The sequence below is a fragment of the Etheostoma spectabile genome, chromosome 15 (genome assembly GCF_008692095.1).
Source record: "Etheostoma spectabile isolate EspeVRDwgs_2016 chromosome 15, UIUC_Espe_1.0, whole genome shotgun sequence".
NCBI lineage: Eukaryota > Metazoa > Chordata > Actinopteri > Perciformes > Percidae > Etheostoma > Etheostoma spectabile.
The window spans coordinates 34,811,421-34,830,081 of record NC_045747.1 but is presented as its reverse complement, the minus strand read 5'-3'; the positions used below and the strand labels follow the sequence as shown (position 1 = coordinate 34,830,081).

The 18,661-nt window shown below is 39.5% G+C and overlaps 1 protein-coding gene and 1 long non-coding RNA gene across 2 annotated transcripts in view; one reads left to right on the top strand and one right to left on the bottom strand.

Moving 5' to 3' along the window:
* The window catches only part of LOC116702639 (thyroid hormone receptor alpha), a 106,541-nt gene extending 100,690 nt beyond the window's left edge, over positions 1-5,851 (bottom strand). Inside the window, exon 1 of the mRNA XM_032536959.1 lies at positions 5,796-5,851. Coding sequence (XP_032392850.1) covers positions 5,796-5,851 — 56 coding nt within the window. The remainder of the gene's footprint in view (positions 1-5,795) is intronic.
* LOC116702643 (uncharacterized) overlaps positions 1-13,542 on the top strand; it is a 16,904-nt gene extending 3,362 nt beyond the window's left edge. Inside the window, exons 2-3 of the long non-coding RNA XR_004335228.1 lie at positions 8,471-8,474; positions 13,352-13,542. This is a non-coding gene — a long non-coding RNA (uncharacterized LOC116702643). The remainder of the gene's footprint in view (positions 1-8,470; positions 8,475-13,351) is intronic.
* The last annotated feature ends 5,119 nt before the right edge of the window (positions 13,543-18,661 follow it).

Genomic DNA, 18,661 nt, shown 5'->3' with positions numbered 1-18,661 from the left:
TCATGGAACAACGGATCAGATCTTCATTCTCGCAAGGATCTTGGAGGGACCTGGGAGTATGCCCATCCGGTCTACATGCATTTTGTGGATCTAGAGAAGGCATATGACCGGTGTGTATGGGGTGAGGGGGTTCCTTCTCAGGGCCATCCAATCTTTGTATGACCAAAGCGAGAGCTTTGTCCGGGTTCTCTGCAGTAAGTCGGACTCGTTTCAGGTGAGGGTTGGCTTCCGCCAGGGCTGCACTTTGTCACCAATCCTGTTTGTGGTATTAATGGACAGGATATCAAGGCACAGTCAGGGTGGGGATCTCATCGCTGCTTTTTGTGTATGATGTGGTCCTGATGGCATCATCGGCCCGTGACCTTCAGCACTCACTGAATTGGTTGGCAGCCGAGTGTCAAGCGGCTGGGATAAGGATCAGCACCTCCAAATCTGAGGCCATGGTTCTCAGCAGGAAACCAATGGAGTGTCTTCTTCAGGTAGGGAATGAGTCCTTACCCCAAGCAAAGGAGTTTAAATACCTTGGGGTCTTGTTCGCAATTGAGGGGACAATAGAGCAGGAGATTGGTTGGACAATTGGCGGAGCGGGTGCGGTATTACATTCAATTTATCGCACCACTGTGACAAAAATAGAGCTGAGCCAGAAGACAAAGCTCTCGATCTACCAGTCAGTTTTCATTCCTACCCTCACCTATGGTAATGAAGGCTGGGTCATGACCGAAAGAACAAGATCCAGAGTACAAAATGTGTTTCCTCAGGAGGGTGGCTGATCTCCCTTAGACATAGGGAGAGAAGCTCAATCATCTGAGAGGAGCTCGGAGTAGAGCCGCCGCTCCTTTGCGTCAAAAGGAGCCAGTTGAGGTGGTTTGGGTATCTGGTAAGGATGCCTCCTGAGCGTCTCCCAAGGGAGGTGTTCCAGGCACGTCCAGCTGGGAGGAGGCCTCGGGGAAGACCAAAGACAAGGTGAAGGGATTGTATCTCCAACCTGGCCTGGGAACGCCTCGGGATCCCCCAGTTGGAGCTGGTTAATGTGGCTCAGGAAAGGGAAGTTTGGGGTCCCCTGCTGGAGCTGCTCCCCCCGCGCCCCAATACCAGATAAGTGGATTAAGATGGATGGATCGTTGTATTAAATTGATCGCCAACTATTTTGACAATCCACTAATCGGTTTGAATCATTTTTTTATATAAAAAAGTAAAAATTAATTGTCTGCGCTTCCGAAAAAAGGGGAATATATTTTCTTCACACGTCTGTGACAGTAAACTGAATATCTTTGAGTTGTGTACAAACATCACATATGAGACATCATCCTGGGCTTTGGGGAACCCTGATCGACATTTTTCACAATTTTCTAGTATTTTAGACAAATCAAGATAATAATCAGCACAATAATCAACACTGAAAATATCTGTTTATTGCAGCCGTAGCTCACATGTCAGTTGTCTATTGTGGATGTCCTGGATGAAAGAAAATCCTCACTGACCCTCTGAAGAAGCTGTGATATTGTCCTAGAAGGCAGTGATGCAGCCATTCAGAATGTTCTTCATGGCACAGCTGTAGAACTCAAATTTACAGCTCCTGGGTGTAGATCCCATTACAGGATCTTTGGATTGTGCACACCGAGGAGCTAAAAAGCACTGACTTTGTCTTTCTACCTCTGTTAATGGCATTGGTGGTGGTGGTGGTTTAAGGATACTCAAATACTTTTACCTAAGTAACATTTTCATTGCAAGACTTTAACTTGTAACAGAGTATTTTTTACTTAAGTAAAGGGTCTGAATATTTCCTCCACCACTGTTTAATGTAAAAAGGCTCACATGTAATTACCCACTGTCGGCTTGGACTTATTGATGTGAAGGGTTTTCTGACTAACACCACTGCGACTGATCTCTTTACATCTGCCCTACGGGCCGACCCGCATCCGCTGGAGATCAAGCCAACAACTGTTGTGGTGACGGTGAGCTTCGGGGGGCATGGGTCATGGGATGGTGGTCAAAGAGTACAACAGACAAGAGGGAACAAAACAACTGATAGTAGTTGCTTTGTAACTTGATTTGATTTAAAGAGTAAATACGATGTCATGTGATGGGTAACTGTCATGCTCAAATGATTCACATCCTGGTATTCAATTTAATTAAGGATATATCCTGCCTACAACCATGACAATGTCATGTCATACTGCTGTCACATGAAGCCAGGGGTTAACTTTGATGAAGAGTGTGTTAAGGTGTGTCTGGGGGTCAGTTGTGGAAAAATGTTTCTTAAGTAGGTATTTATCTTCACTTAGTTTCTGCGTGCAAAAGTTGGAGAAAAAAAACAATCCTCTGAACATAGCCATACTGAGAAATACAGAGAGAGTTGTGTGGAGCTGATGGTCTTAATTAGCTTTGTATCAACTCATTTGGCAATGGCTTGAATGTTATGGACGTTCATTTATACATAAAAGTTACTCATTGATGCGTTAAAATAAATGCTTGAGGTATTGTGAAGCTTTTTCCACAACAAATAGGCTATTAAAATTAGTAGCATTTCTGACCCAAATGTATTCTTTCTTGAATTATTATACAATGTTAAACATTAGGAATCATTTAACTTGGATGTATTCACGCCTTGGTATGAAAGCCCTCACTACTTTTCATTATTCATTATTTGTCCATGTCACACATTAGCAGGTCAAATGGCCAAGAGGCTTGTGAACTAATACACAACTGTTGTTGTGTTTGCTTGTGCTGCTTAAGCTAATGAACTCAATGTAGAAGTACAGAGGGGTTGCCTGAGGGCAAGGCCTCAATAAGAGAGGAAGAAAGGCCCTTTAAGAAGCAGTGGCTGAAGCCTATTTTTTGCCTACAGAGCCATGTTGTTCCTGGTATTTATCCCTTTCTTAGAAAATAACATATGGATGTTTGTCAACAGTAAAAAACAGGAAGGTTCCGGTTAATGTTGCTCAATTTGACAAGAATTTAAGGTTAACTCAAAAAAATCGGAAAGCCACCTGAACTTTGGCGGGCACCAGAACTATCCCGATGAACCGTCATCAATATAGACTGACGCTTTAGTGATGTACCTAGTCAAGCTTACCCGGGTTACGTTTGAATCTCAAATTTCATGGAAGTGTACAGACATCTCCACCTTTAGAAGAGAAATGTAAAAACACCTCTCTAGTGACAAACTGTGCACGGATATGAGTCAATATAGTTAAGGTCTGACATTATAAGGGACAATACACATAGGAAAAACACATTTTTGAGTGGAGGGGGACTTTAATATTGAATTTCTAAATAGATGAAATGCTATTAAACTAATTCATTCACTCAGATGAATGAAATGGATCTGGAATGGAAACCACTGATTGGAATCATACTTTACTAATAGACAAACAGTGCATGTCCTTCACACTGTAGCCGACTCTGACACACACACACACACACACACACACACACACACACACACACACACACACATACACACATCAAATTCTATTCCATTATCCCATACTCCAGGCTAAGTTTTTCATTAACATCTCTGTGTGTGTTTGTGTGTGTTTGTGTGTGTGTGTGTTTGATCCAGCATGCTCCATGACTCAGAAATCAGAGAAGGGAGGGGTCAGGGCAGGAGGAAGTGCTGACAAGAACATGTGCAGGCTCAATGACACTGAGAAACATAAACACACAGAAAAAAGCGACAATCCCATGTTGATGTCACATATTGAGTCATCCCAAGCTGTCCTCTGATTTCTATGGCCATCTGCCCTCATTGCTCCTAATCCAGCTAAATCCACTACAGACATCCCCCCCCCCCCACCCACACACACACAGACACACACCCACATACACACACAATAATACAAATCCATCTGCTCACATGAGGATACACACATGCAAATGGGACACAGGTTCAACTCCCCAGGTAGATTCTACTTTTACACAGTGCTGGCTACATTATCACAAGGATAGGGGTGTAACGGTACATCCATCTGAATCAATATAATCGATGCAAAGTGAAATATCTATAGATATTTTTTTAAATATTAAAATGTGCTTTTATTGTGAAATTCCCACTTTATATTTATTCTTTTTATTAAAAAACATTTTATTTTTCATTTGAATGACTGGAAGAGCTCAATGATAACAAAAAAGTGAAATTCTATTCAAGTTGCTTTTTATAAGTTAGTATAAATGTAACTGACTGTGTTAAATGTGCACAAGATATTGTCAAATATTAATTGCAGGAACCAGAAACTGGCAGAATTTGAGATATCAGCAAAGTATTGCATCGTAGTTCGAAGAATGATTATATCATATTGTGATAAAATTTTGATTCATAATCCTATTGATGGCAATACCAATCCTCTCTTTCTGCTGAAAGCATTAATGCCCATGCAGCATTCCTTTGTATGAACAATGAGTCAGGAGAAAACTAGCTGTGCATTGCCAAAACCACAGCGCTGGAGGCAAAGATGGTGCACTTTGAAATTAAGATTGTGGGGTTTTATACCCATCCAGTAAGCCAGACTAGATAAAACCGTTTCATTTTGCCATCTTTAATCAGTTGATACAGAATAACTTTGGCATTGTTGTTGCTCTAGCGTGCAGGAGCTAACTGGCTAAACTTGATAGCAATTGTTGAGCTTGTTCGCTTGCACAAAAAATATAAACTTAATGTTCGCTTTCACAGGCCATGAACGCTCCTCACCTAAACAAACTTTCCATCTCACCTCATACGCTGAACTTTTAAAAACACGAAACAAGGAAAACATCCGGTGTTTCACCTAAACTCAACAGCACCTGCAAAGAAATTACCATATTGAAAATAAAAGCTTAGAAACAGCCATACACAAAAAGGCAGGGAACATACTGTATGATTGGCTGAAATGTGAGAAGGGCGAAGACAACACCACTGTCATGAAGCGTGACAGAATTGAATTGGAAAATGAGAGTGTTATTGGGAAACATGCCATTATAAAACAAAAACAATTTCGAAAAAGGTAATTTTTAAATGAAAACATCTATATTGAAATATAGAGAGTCCTATAAAAACAGCAATTAAGAACAATGAAAAAACATGATACGTGATACTGAGTTGAGTTTGAATCATTTCTAAAAAAATATTTCACAACTTATTGTTTCAATAATCATTTTACAAATGTATTCATGTGATTATATTTCACACTGTTTTTGTCTATCTGTGTAACTATGGCCTCATATTCTTTAACATCCTGGGTGAGTAGTGTGGGACTTTAACTTAGCTCAGTGTTTGTTTTCAGTGTCTTGTTGTTTAGTGAAGCCAGGACGGCAGCATGTGTGTGTGGCGGCACGTGCGGGAGAAATGGAGGGAGCACAGATGGCCGCGTGACAGTGTTCTGTTTTCCTTTTTAGCTCTTCAAAAAAATACACTAAACACACTGTACAGCCTCCCCCCCCAGATATCCCTCCACCCAGCCTTTTCTTTTTCTATTTATATAGCTCATGCTGCACAATTTATGTCATCTGTTATTAATATTTTGTTCTCTTTCTACTCTCACTTTCAATATAAAGCATCAAGTCACTGAGAAACGCATCCATACTTCTGTCTACCCTTGTACATCATATTCAAAAACTATACCCAGTTGTGTGAGTCAAAGTGCTTTGAGGACTCAAATGATTTCAACTTGTGTTGATGCACCTCGTCCATCCATCCCTCCATCCATCCATGACTGCAGCGATTCTTTCAACTGGACTTGTGTCAAATCCACCGTTAATCTCTTTTTCTTTTACATCAAAGACGACTAGCGCACACACACAGACACAAACGCACTCACCCTTTCTCCTCTCCTTCTGATGAGTTACTATCCTGCTTGTTGGACATTGGCTCCATGTAGTCTCAGTCCCGTCCAGCGACCAATCACAGGACAATGAGGCGGACCTCGACTTCGCCAGCCTGCTCAGCATTTGCCGGCGGCCCCTTCAATAGACAGCCATCGGAGAATCTAGGCAGCGATTGGCTGAAATGAGCATCGCGGGCAGGACATCAGTGGAAACATGAGAAAGATGGGGGGCAGATATAGAGAGAGAAAAAAGCCACAGTAAGAAAAAGAAACAATAGTGCTAGCTGATGTTGGCTAATATTGCACACTGTTGGCGCCGTCGGGGGGCTGAAGACAGGCAATGTTAGATGTTAGAGGTTTAGTAATGAAACATAAAAAATCTTGAGCTCAAATTTGACTTTTGACCTCTATTTTGAAGTTACTGCACTCTGCCTTTGTATTGTCTGCAAAAGTGAGTAACTTTTATCAACATTATCAATATTTGGTTGCTGATAACCATTTACAATATCATTATAGTAACACCTGCATTAAATCTAGTTATCATAACATATATTTCTCATGATTTACATTATAGCCATCTACTTTTGGCTGTCCTGTACCCTAACTGAATTTGAGCGTTCCAAAACAAGTCAAAGAGCGGTAACTGGTCTTACGGTGTTCTACCTTGGTGTCTTCTGGGCTTTTGAAAGTTACTGTTAAGACAACCCTTTATTTTATTTATTTTTAAAAACAACACAATTGGCTCAAGATACTTATCCACATGATAAAGGATGTCTTGAATGTCCCAAAAATATCATGAAGTAATTTTTGACAAAAAACAAAATCTGCCGTTTGCCTTTGCAGGGCAGTACAGTACTGCATGTGTTAGAGGAAACTCTGGCTGGCAAAATCTAATTTACTATAAGCTATTTACAAGTTCTCTGACAAGATATAAGGGTAAATTGTACTCTGCAATTTTAATTAATTTTTTTCCCAGCTTTTTATCCCCTCTTTATGGTTCACAGCTACATTCAGATTAACAGCAGGCAAATGTATGTTTCTTTGCCAGGTTGTTGTATCTTTAACACATTTTAATGTGTATTAAAACTTATTTATGCTCCAATTTTGAGGAAAATAAAGAGTTTCAACATTTTATTACTGTAACTTCTACTGCGTCTTTTAATATTCTATCTAAATCTCCATCCCAATTGTTGTATGTTCTTTTTTCATTGCTTTTTGCTGCTCTGCATGTTTGCATGTATTAATACAACATGCCACAATTTAATGATATAGGGCTTATCACGGCCTACCCTGGCTGTAGATAGATAGGTGGGCCAATGCATTTTTTGTGTCAGTGCATGCATTGTTTTTGTCCGGTGCAACACCGACAGCGCCGCCGCTAGTGAATGGAATCCTATGTTGCCGGTTAGCATGTTGTGACTAAACGTCAGCCAACAAAAAAACAAAAACAACCTAACTACTTTTTGTGGCCTGCCAATTCACGACAAGTACAAATAGCCCAATGTAGCAATGCTTCAGCTGTGCTTCCACCCAATAAAGTCCCAAATTAATATCTGCATATTTTTTGTTGGCTCACTTTTACTCACAACATGCTAACCGGCAACATAGGATTCCATTCACTACTTTAGGCTAACTAGTGGCGGCGCTGCCGGTGTTGCACCGTACTAAAACAATGCATGCACTGAGACAAGCAATGCATTTGCCCACCTATCTACAGCTACTATAGGTGAGACCATGGTAAGCCCTATTTCAACAAACAGTGGCGTGATCCTTGGCTGTGTTGCTTGCTGACGTGGCTGAGTGCACAAGGCCTGCACAATACATCCTTTTTTTATCGTCAACGATTTGAACTAAGGAGCCTGATTCAATGGTCAATCTCACAGTCGAATTGTTGCAGTGCTTATGAAACAAAGGATCATTCCTGTTTAGCATGATATATACTGTATATCATATATATATATATATATATATATATATATATATATACACACACACGTACACATACATATGGGGTGCTAAATGTCTGATTTGAAATTGTATTGTTTGGTTTGTCCCAGTAAATTTTTATATATAATCTATTTTGGTATAAATATTAGCCTATTAATAATATTGATAATAACAAGGTAAGGGTACTCATGTGGAAGAACATCAGAATTGCCAGTAATCAGTACCGCTGAGTACTGGCCCATTTCAGGCACTGATTTACTGCTAATGACTGACAATAACTCAACATTTGTCTTCATGCCCTGACCACAGCATGTTTCCTTGGATCAGGGAGGCTCCAAAATCATGGTTGCAGCTGTCGCAGTGGTCCTGCAATGCCCTATTATATCCTGCTGCGCTCTGCAATGCCCAGCTATGTCCTGCTGTGCCTTGTAATGCCGTGCAGGCATTACAAGGCATGACTGGCTGGAGAGAGTGAGCATTTTTCAGACAGATGTGTCATCTGACATCCTCATCACTAAAATCAAATCAAACTCAACTTTGGCTCTTACTAGACCAAAATCTCTAATTATGTTATAATGTGGTGTAAATGATCAAAAATACACTCCTTCTTATTTATCATTTCTAACTGTGTGTCTGTGTTTCTATGAGTCCATGAGTTCGAAGTAGATTATGATCAGATGTTAAAATATTAGTCTAGTCATAGTTCAGTGCATGTGTGTCAGATTTGTCAACTCACTATTACTTTCAGTGCAACCATACTATAAAATAACTAATAATGAAGACCTGTCACTCTTCATGCATGAATAAAAACCACAACTCTGTCACGTTTTAGCCACCTCAGATGGATGAACAATACAATCTGAGGTGCAGAGAGTGCCAGATGAGGGCACCAGATTCACCACAACACAGGTCTGGACATATACTGTATGGGACCTGAGCCAACCTAGCTCCTGCATAGAGCCTGCCTTTTAAAAGCCTGCTCTCTCATCTTTCGGCATGTCCACTGTAAAAAATTGAATAAAGTTGCTTATGAAGAGTGGCTGATTCCTTTAACATTGATTTGTATACATGACAGAAATACTTGTACATGCATGCAGAATGTGTACAACTGTGCATGTGTATTAGTAGCAATGCTACAGTTCAGAATCAATTTTCGATGAGCCTGGCAGAAGTGGAGTGCAAAAAATGCATTTTTAACAAGAAAGAAGCACTAGATGTTATTGTCAGGTCAGTCCCCAGTCATAGAGTATCACACTTTCTAACCAAACTTTGTGGAAAATTTTGTATTTTCAAGAGTTATGGTGCATTCCTTTTGAACTCAGAGACAGAAATTTTGAATGGAATGCCCCCTGATGTCAGATTTCTGACTCGGGAAGCCGGAAAACCGTGCAATACCCCGAACAACGCCAACCTCAATATCCAACATGGCTGCTCCGAGCATCAACAGTAGTGAAAGCTGTAGTAATATACAGTTTATTAGCACTTCTGTCTTATTTTTGTCTCATTAAATCATTCGTACACACAGTATTGTCCAACTTGGTTTGTATACCAAAAAAAAGTGTAATGCGTTGTTATAAACAGGTATTGTTAATGTAACGCTAGTGAATGTTTGCGTTAACTATTAACTAGTCGTGATTACATACTAGTACTTTCGGGGCGTGGATAGAGCAAGAGCACGGAGACAGCTTCGACGGCCGGTAACTTGGTCCATTTCTTTTTAACACACTTCTTCCAGTGTAGAACAGCTCAAGACTCATAACATACATACTTCAGCATCTCATCAAATCCCTCCGCCAACTTGTTAACTGAATTGCAGGCAGGGTAGGCCTACAACATGTTAAATAGCTCCCTGGTTAAATGAAGGAACAGAATACACTATGAAGCTACAAATGATGGAAATATTACTTATTTCAGTAACTCTAAATATTCACAAAATAAATCTCATCTTACATTAACAATGGCAAACCTGGCAAATCCCCCTGGTTATTCCGACTTGCTGTACTGGAACGCAGTTTACTCCTGTGTGACATTATTCTTAGCACCAGTTTCCAACTTCCAAGGTAAATGGAACGCGGCATTACACCCCAAAGCTTTTGCGTTAACAACATCTGATTTGTTTGTTTGATTTCATTTCACAGTCGAATGTGAAGCGGCTGGCATGAGGATCAGCACCTCTAAATCTGAGGCCATGGTTCTCAGCAGGAAACTGTTAGAGTGCCTTCTTCAGGTAGGGAATGAGTTCTTACGCCAAGTGAAGGAGTTTAAATACCTTGGGGTTATGTTCGCGAGTGAGGGGACCACAGAGCAGGAGATTGGTCGGAGAATCGGAGCAGCTGGTGCGGTATTACATTCAGTTTATCGCACCGTTGTGACAAAAAGAGAGCTGAGCCAGAAGGCAAAGCTCTCGATCTACCGGTCAGTGTTCGTTCCTACCCTCACCTATGGTCATGAAGGCTGGGTCATGACCGAAAGAACAAGATCCAGGGTACAAGCGGCCAAAATGGGTTTCCTCAGGAGGGTGGCTGGCGTCTCCCTTAGAGATAGGGTGAAAAGCTCAGTCATCCGAGAGGAGCTCGGAGTAGAAACTCTGCTCTTTCGCGTCGAAAGGAGCCAGTTGAGGTGGTTTGGGTATCTGGTAAGGATGCCCCCTGGGCGCCTCCATAGGGAGGTGTTCCAGGCAGGTCCAGCTGGGAGGAGGCCTCGGGGAAGACCCAGGACTAGGTGGAGAGACTATATCTCCAACCTGGCCTGGGAACGCCTCAGATCCCCCAGTCGGAGCTGGTTGATGTGGCTCGGGAAAGGGAAGTTTGGGGTTGCCTGCTGGAGCTACTGCCCACGCGACCTGATACCGGATAAGCGGATGAAGATGGATGGATGAATGGAACATAGGATTTGTATGAACCAATTTTACCTAAACATGGTTTGAAAAATATACTGTTTATGAATTGTTTAACAGATACTTTGTCAAGCATTTTGTAGTGAGTATAACAGTACAATGGCAGATAAACTAACTCTTTGAAGCACCTTAAGATGTTTATTGTATGACAGCTACTAACGATTACTTTCACTACTGGTCAAAAGTTTGGGGTCACTTAGAAATTTCCATTGCACTCCATTATAGACAGAATTTCAGCTGAGATCAGTTGCAGATCAGTTTTTTTTAAATGATATCAGATTAGTAAACAGAATGTGCCTTTGGAACATTGGATGACTGGTTGCTAATAATGGGCAATGTAGATATTGCATTAAAGATCAGCCTCCTACTCAGAAAGAATATGATGGAGTGGTATGGAAATTGGTAAGTGACCCCGAACACAACTTCCTGACGTTCAATGTGATGTCTTCAAATGTCCATCCAACACCCCCAAACTAATGAATTTACATTTTTCACTATCTTTGATCAATCAATTATTTTACGATTAATTGATTGATCTTTTAGTCTTTAAAATATTTTAGGAAATAGTAAACAAATTGTCGAGGAGTTTCCCTAACCTTAATGTGTCTTTAAATTATTAAATTTTGTCCATAAAAAGGACAAAATCAAGATTTTTTAATTTAAGTGTTAACAGAAAAAAGTAGCAGACTTTCAAACATGAGAGGCTGGAACCAAAGTGTCTGTGTTTAATGTGTCTTTGTTTAATGAATGACTTTAAGGATTAATTTGTTATGAAAATAACACGTAATTCATGTACTAATACATTTAAATTGAAAGTGTCAGTCTTGTTTTTTTAATGGGAATTGTGGATAATAATAATCAAGAAAGAATAAATGGCTTTATTCTTTATAACAGTATCTGACAGTTAGTTTCTATTTTTTGATGCTTTGAATGCATATACCTTGCTACAATAAAGACAGCTGAGCTCCACTTCTCCAGATGTGACAGTAGATGGCAACAGAGTGTGGAGATTAGATGGACCATGTATACACATCCAACACCAACAATAAAAAGATCTAATGATTGCATTTGATTGCTACTTGTTAAACTCACAATCAATTTGAGTTGGGAGTGCTTCCAGGAGGTTTAATATAGCCCAAGCTGTTATCAGATCAGGTAAGTGATCCAGTGATAGCTGTCTATACATTCATGTGTACACTGTAGACAAGAACCGCTAACATCTCATGGTGCCAATTGGTAAAAAAAAAAAAAAATTGGCAAAAATAACAGGGCTTAAGTTGTAGCCACCAGCTAACTACCAAATTCAATGGCAATGCCCCTAAATGATAACTGTAGGTTAAAAACTGTAAGATGCAGTTGTCTAAAATTTCAGTGTCAGATGTTAAAACCCCTGTTTTAAGTTACCTTTGCCAAGCGGAAGATAACCATCTGGCACTAATACATATTGACTGCTGGCAAAGTTGAGTTTAGAGGACTGCGGGAAGTTAAAGTTTCAGAGAGCTGCAAAGACTTACCCCAGATTTTTAGATTTTTGTGAAACAGTTATGTTACTAAACAGAATTAAAATGCCTGTATGAAAGCTACAAATACTTAAAAATTAACAGCTTTAATAAATACTACTAAAGCTGCAAGCTGCAAGCTTTAATAGTATTATACTACATAATACTATTAAAGCAGCCAGCTTTAATAGTATTATAGTGTTGTAACACGGTGTAATGATGATGTACCACTTGAACAAAGTGCATAAACTTCAGAACTATCTGAGGGAAACTTCCCCCACCCCCGGATTGCACCCCTACAGACCGGGCTGGTAAAGTTAGTGTTGAAGGAACCTGTACATCCCGGCAACGTCAGTCCCCTCAGAGCGGGTGTTTCCACACATCATGTCAAAATGCTTCACTTTCTCAACAAAAATCTGTAGAGTATAGTTGTCAGGGAGTTACTAGTTATTTTTTATGAGGCTTTGTTAATTAGCCTAATTTATTGTCAGGTGTGCTAATCTATCTCACCCTTTTTCTTAAGTCTATATGCCTTGGATCATTTTGAGTTACATTTTGACAAAACCTGTCAGATCTAAGTATTAATATGTTTTTGGTTAGGTTATTAAGTAATTTTTTAACGTGATTCTTTTTTTTATTATTTTGAAACAAACAAGGATCTCTGCTTCAGAATGCCAGCTTTTAGCTGCAGGTTCCACTTCTTTCGAAAACCGCAGCGCATATATCTATATAGTATAGTTATTCTTCTTGTAATAATTATCTCATCAAGGAAAAACACGCTGTATTTTTGTATTTTCATTGCATTTTTAATTTATAAAAAGTTAAACAAATAGTGAATTTAACATAAAAATATTAATGATTAATCAATAGTTGATCGTTACTTCTCCAATCAACTAAGAAAATGTAACCGAAGGCCCATCCCCAAAGTAAAGGTTCCCCAGTAGCCAAAACAATCTGATGGCGTTAAGCATCAAATGTTTTCTAGACCTGAAAATAGTACTTAGTACTAAAAAAACAATCCTAACTCTAGGTAGAGAAGCCCTTTTCAGAGCTTTTAACTGTATCACACAGCCTGTGTCAGCAGAGTTTAGAGCTGCAAAGAATTAATCGATTAATCAATTAGTTGTTAACTATAAAATTAATCAACCAACCATTTTGATAATAGGTTTGAGTTATTTTCTATGAAAAAAGAAATTCTCTGATAGCAGCTTGTTAAATGTGAATATTTTCTAGTTTATTCACCCCTCTGTGACAGTTAACGCAATATCTTTGAGTTGTGGACAAAAAAAGACATTTGCGGACATCATCTTGGGCTTTGGGCAACACTGATCGACATTGTTCACCATTTTGTAACATTTTATGGACCAAACAACTAATGGATGAACCGAGAAAATAATCAACAGATAAATCAATAATGAAAACAATTGTTAGGTGCTTCCCTAATAGAGTTTGTTCAGTTGTCATTGAAGTGGAAGGTTGCCATGGAGTCATTGAGTTACCAAGTGAACTAAGACAAAGTCCTGTTTGCATTTATTTACAATCTCTAGACATCAAGTCCATGTCTGATGATTATGAGACAAGATTTCACATTATTAAGTGTGAATTTATAGATGACTCAATGAATGTCAAAGTTACAGCTGTCACTAAATAAGTACTGTATATACAGTATATGACGCCTGAGTAATCTCTAAACATTATGAAACAACATAATGGAACACTGGAACCCAGACAGTCCAGACAAAGAGTACAGACACCCTAGTGTTTGAATGTCATTTTGGAATGTCATCATGTTGTTACTGATGTAAACCTTTTTATTCCTCCTTTCCCTGCCTGCGCTCACCTTCACCTGATTGAATTACCACAGTCCCTTGACATTTAGTTAAAGAAAACAGTTTCTTCCTCTGTCAAACTGCTGTGTGCATGTGATGAAACAGTTATTCTAAAATTAACCTATATACATATATTTGAAATAGACAGGTAAACCTAATTCCATAGGCATGCCTTCCCTCCTAACAGGTCGCCCCCAGATAGTTAGAGTTGGCACTACATACTCAGGCTGTATAGTGCTAAACACCGGAGCACCCCAAGGCTGCTGTCTCAGTCCCTTATTTTATAGTCTGTACACATATGACTGTAGGGCAAAACATCCCACTAATAGTATTGTGAAATTTGCAGACGACACTACTTTGATAGGACTCATTGACAGCAATAATGAAACTGCCTACAGGGATGAGGTGTGTAATTTGATCAAGTGGTGCCGTAAAAATAATTTGTCCCTTAATGTGGAGAAAACTAAGGAGGTCATCATAGATTTTAGGAAGAACAAATTCACACATACACCGGTCTACATTAACAACTCTCCTGTTGAAATTGTCAACACGTTTAAATTCTTAGGCATCCATATTTCAGACTCCCTCACATGGTCGTTTCATATCAGATGTGCCATTAAGAAGGCACATCAGAGGCTATATTTTTTGAGGTGTCTTAAGAAATATGGTATGTCTCTTAATATTCTACAGAAATTCTACCATTGTACAATTGAGAGTATATTGACAGGTAACATTGTAGTGTGGTTTGGTAGGACTACTTCACATGATCGTAATCTTCTGACAAAGGTGGTCAAATCTGCGTCTAAAATCATCGGCGTTCCACTTGAACCATTGCAACATTTTTACTCATTACGCCCTCATCTTCATCAAGTGGGTGACAAGTGAAGAGTGAGTGGACAATAGAGGAGCTACTCTATGGAAAATGTGACATTTTGTAAGCAATAAAAAGGGATTTAAATGCATTTAGTCCAGCTGAAAGGAATAAATTGGCTTCATGACTAAGAATTATGGAAAGAAGTGGTTAATGAGCAAGTGAAGGAAATATTATATATTTATATAGGATTTTGTTATAGTGGAAAAGGGAGGAAGGTTTTTTCCTGATTTTAGACATCTTGGCTTTAAACCGTCCCTGTAATCTATTAACGAATAACACAAAGTTCAATGTACAGAGTTTAATGAAGAGACAACCATCCTGGGGTTACATTGATACAAAAGAAAACTTATAAACAAGATGCTTCTCAGGCAAGTTCTGAAGATGCAACTTTTTTTCAAGATTTGATGGTGATCGAGGATAATGATTCCATCAGGAAGTGTAAGTCAAACCGAATCAAAAATGTGTTCTGTTCAATGTCTGTGTTCAGATTTGAGTTAGGTAGGACTCCGAGGAGTATGATCCTTGAGGTGAATTGCAGCAATTGAGCACTAATGGTTTTAAAGTACCTCAGCTGCCTCCATTAAGTGTGTTGCATAGCTCTTGTAGCTTTGCAGCTCCGTGTTGACAAGCGGTTTCAAATCAACGGGCCAAACTGCCACAAATAATTTCCTAGTGTTTTGAAAACACCAGCATGCACCTGTCCTTTTCACCCCATCTTTGCTTCATGTCTCTCCCTCTGCTTTCTTCCACGGCCCCCTGCTGGGGAGGCACCTCACAAGTTAAAAAAAAACCTTGATCACAGATTAATAAAAAAGACAAAAGTGAATAGCAGCTCTACTTTAATTCCTTTACAATTATTCAAGCATATTAAAGTTTTATGTGTGCATCAAAATTATCCCTTTTAGAGCACATTCATGTTGAAAATCGTATTCTTTATAGATTTTATGAAAAATTTCAACATTTCACAGATAATGAAAATAGCAATCTATAGCTGCATAATTATGGCCAAAATGATAATCACGATTATTTTGATCAATATTGTGATCACGATTATTATCACAATTATTTGTTGATTTTAACCAAAACAAATGTTATAGTCACATAGGCTATTTATAACTGGTTTCACATCCATATTGTGAAACATACAACTTTTTATGTTGAAGTTGTATGTTGTTTAGACATACAGCTGCTTGTTTTCAACTATAACTGATTAAAAGAGCTAGGGAGAGAGGAGGAGTGCGATGCACGTTTATGCTACTCACAGGGTGACGGCTGATTCACAATGAATGGGTCCATCACGGGTCGAATGGCGGGTCAGCGGAGTTGCACACATCGTGTATATGAAAAGTCTGTATCGTCACTGCGCTGTATTTTTATGAACTATGATATTCTGTCCATGGGTCCCATCTCTCGCCCAGTTCCAGAAGGCTCCGTCTCACACGCTGTTACTCTCCCAACTGAAGTTAGTTGCATTCAATAACTTCTTCTGTGTTTTTCGCCGTGGCAGCCGCGATGGCAGATAGTTTACCAGCGGAAATACAGGTTTGCCTCCCATGCTTAACAATATACAGCTGTTTTAGTTACAATTAAAACTGTAGACAAATATCAGAAGTGTGGATCGGCGGCCGCTGTGTGGCGGTGCGGAGAGTAAGAGGAGAGAGAGTAGAGGGGAGATCCAACACAGGCACGGCTTTACAGAAGAAATGGGTCATGTAACGTAAAAATTAAAACATATCGATATAAACACTGCAGCAGGTGCGAGGACATTAGGTGCACCGGTGCAACCTAGAGGAAAAATAATAGTCGGGCTTGAGCCCTGTGAGCTAACAGACGTTAACTTGCACCGACTAGCACTGCTCACTGCTGTTATCTGAATAACACAGACGGGAAAAAATATTGCGTTTACTGGTAAACTGGTAAACCTTGAGACCGACGTATGACTGACTGCGATCTGTTGAATTTTCCTCCCGTTACTCTGTCCTCTGTGACTGTCTACATCTAGAAACTCAGCTGCGCGGTGCAGGGAAACAACTTTGACTGGCTCATGATCAGAAAGTTGTTTACGGAGCGGTAGATTGGCTTTGCAAAAAAACTCAGTGTTCTATGAAATGACGCATTTAAAAAATTTGCTCGATCACACAAATTTGATCGTGGGAAGTCAAAATCGTGATCATGATTAAAATTCGATTAATTGTGAAGCCCTAGCTGCAGGTGTAATTTTAAGATTAAAGTGATTTTGACAAATTTAGTTGCAAAAAGGTATCTACTGCTACACATCTGGTGGCCTGAGGCACTGACATAGATGAAACACCTGTCCACATGTCCTGTGTGTTGAACACATTGAACGTTCTATCTTTTCTGTAGGAGGTCTAAACTGCAGACAAAGACCCTTCTTTTTTCTGTTAAATTAAACAACGTTTAAGCAACGTACAATGTTGTGCTGTAACGTTCACATGTAATGTTAGGGCAAACAGACACATTTGCATAACATCAAACAATAAAGAAACTGTTATGAATAACACAATGCCCATGTTCTTTGCTGTACAAACATGCGCGCACACATACACACACACACACACACACACGCAACATCCAAAACAAAGACTGACCTTCTCAAATCAAAGCTCTACAGCTTTCTCTCCCCTCTGTCTCCATATCCCTGTAGCCTCTCATCCTTCACCTCTCTCCTGTTTCCATCCCCTCCATCTTCCCTGTTCTCTGTTCTCTCCCTCTCTAATGAGGGCTTCCAAGAATGCAAGTCTGCTGGCTGACCTTCCCTTAAGCCTCTCCTCTCTGTTTATGTGGATGATGTTGGAATGACTGCGCTCCCCCTCATCTTTCTGTCCACTGTTGATGCTATTCATTTAGCAGAAGCTGTGGCCTTGCCACATAATTGACCCTGCTGCTGGACACATGTAGGAACAATCATACCTTGATGATGATACCCAAGCAAGAGCAACAAAACTGGACTGATGGACTGACTGGCTAAATAATTCAACTGCATTGCTTTTATTGCATTTTCTTAATTTGAACCATCTTTTCCGCTGCACTATTACAGTTTCAGATGGTTTCACTCACTAACATCTCTCTAAACAGTGTTGTTTTACTGTCCTTCCACCAAAATTAAAGCCATGACTCAATAGCTGATATTCCTTCATGTAGGTCTTCAGTTGTTACAGTGTGTTCACAAGAACACAATAAGCATCAAGGTTGCTTCTTCAGGCCACACAGAAATCTGTGATTGGTGGAGCTGGTTGGGTTTGTACGCAGGTTGACATACACTATTTGGTAGGGTTGGGACAACGTAGCAATACAGCAATATATTGTGTTTCGTGCAATACGAGAATCGATAAGGTGGCGCCAAACACTTATATTTTAATTAATAAAATAAGGCGCACAAAACAAAGTTCCCTGCGTGTGAGCTCAACACATGACTGAGGGAAACTTGAAGATACTGTAAGTCAGAGTTAATTTTGTCACCTATTTTTAAGTTAGTCTTAGTCTTGTGCCAAATGTCCTGGTTAGTTTTAGTCATATTTAGTCATTCACATGTTTTTTGTTAGTCAAGTCTAAGTCGACTAAAAGTCTTGTCATTTTAGTCTAGTTTTAGTTAAAAGAGAACTCAGGTAACTTAGTCAAAACATGTTGGTCTTTTTAAAATAAATTATTTCTGATAAACATTTCAGTCAAATAGTGTTTCACACATCTCAAATACTGTTTAAATGTCATAATTAATTAATTAATAATTAATAATAATAAGGCACTGCAGCGGGTGGTGAAAACCGCCCAGCGCATCACCGGGACTCCACTACCCG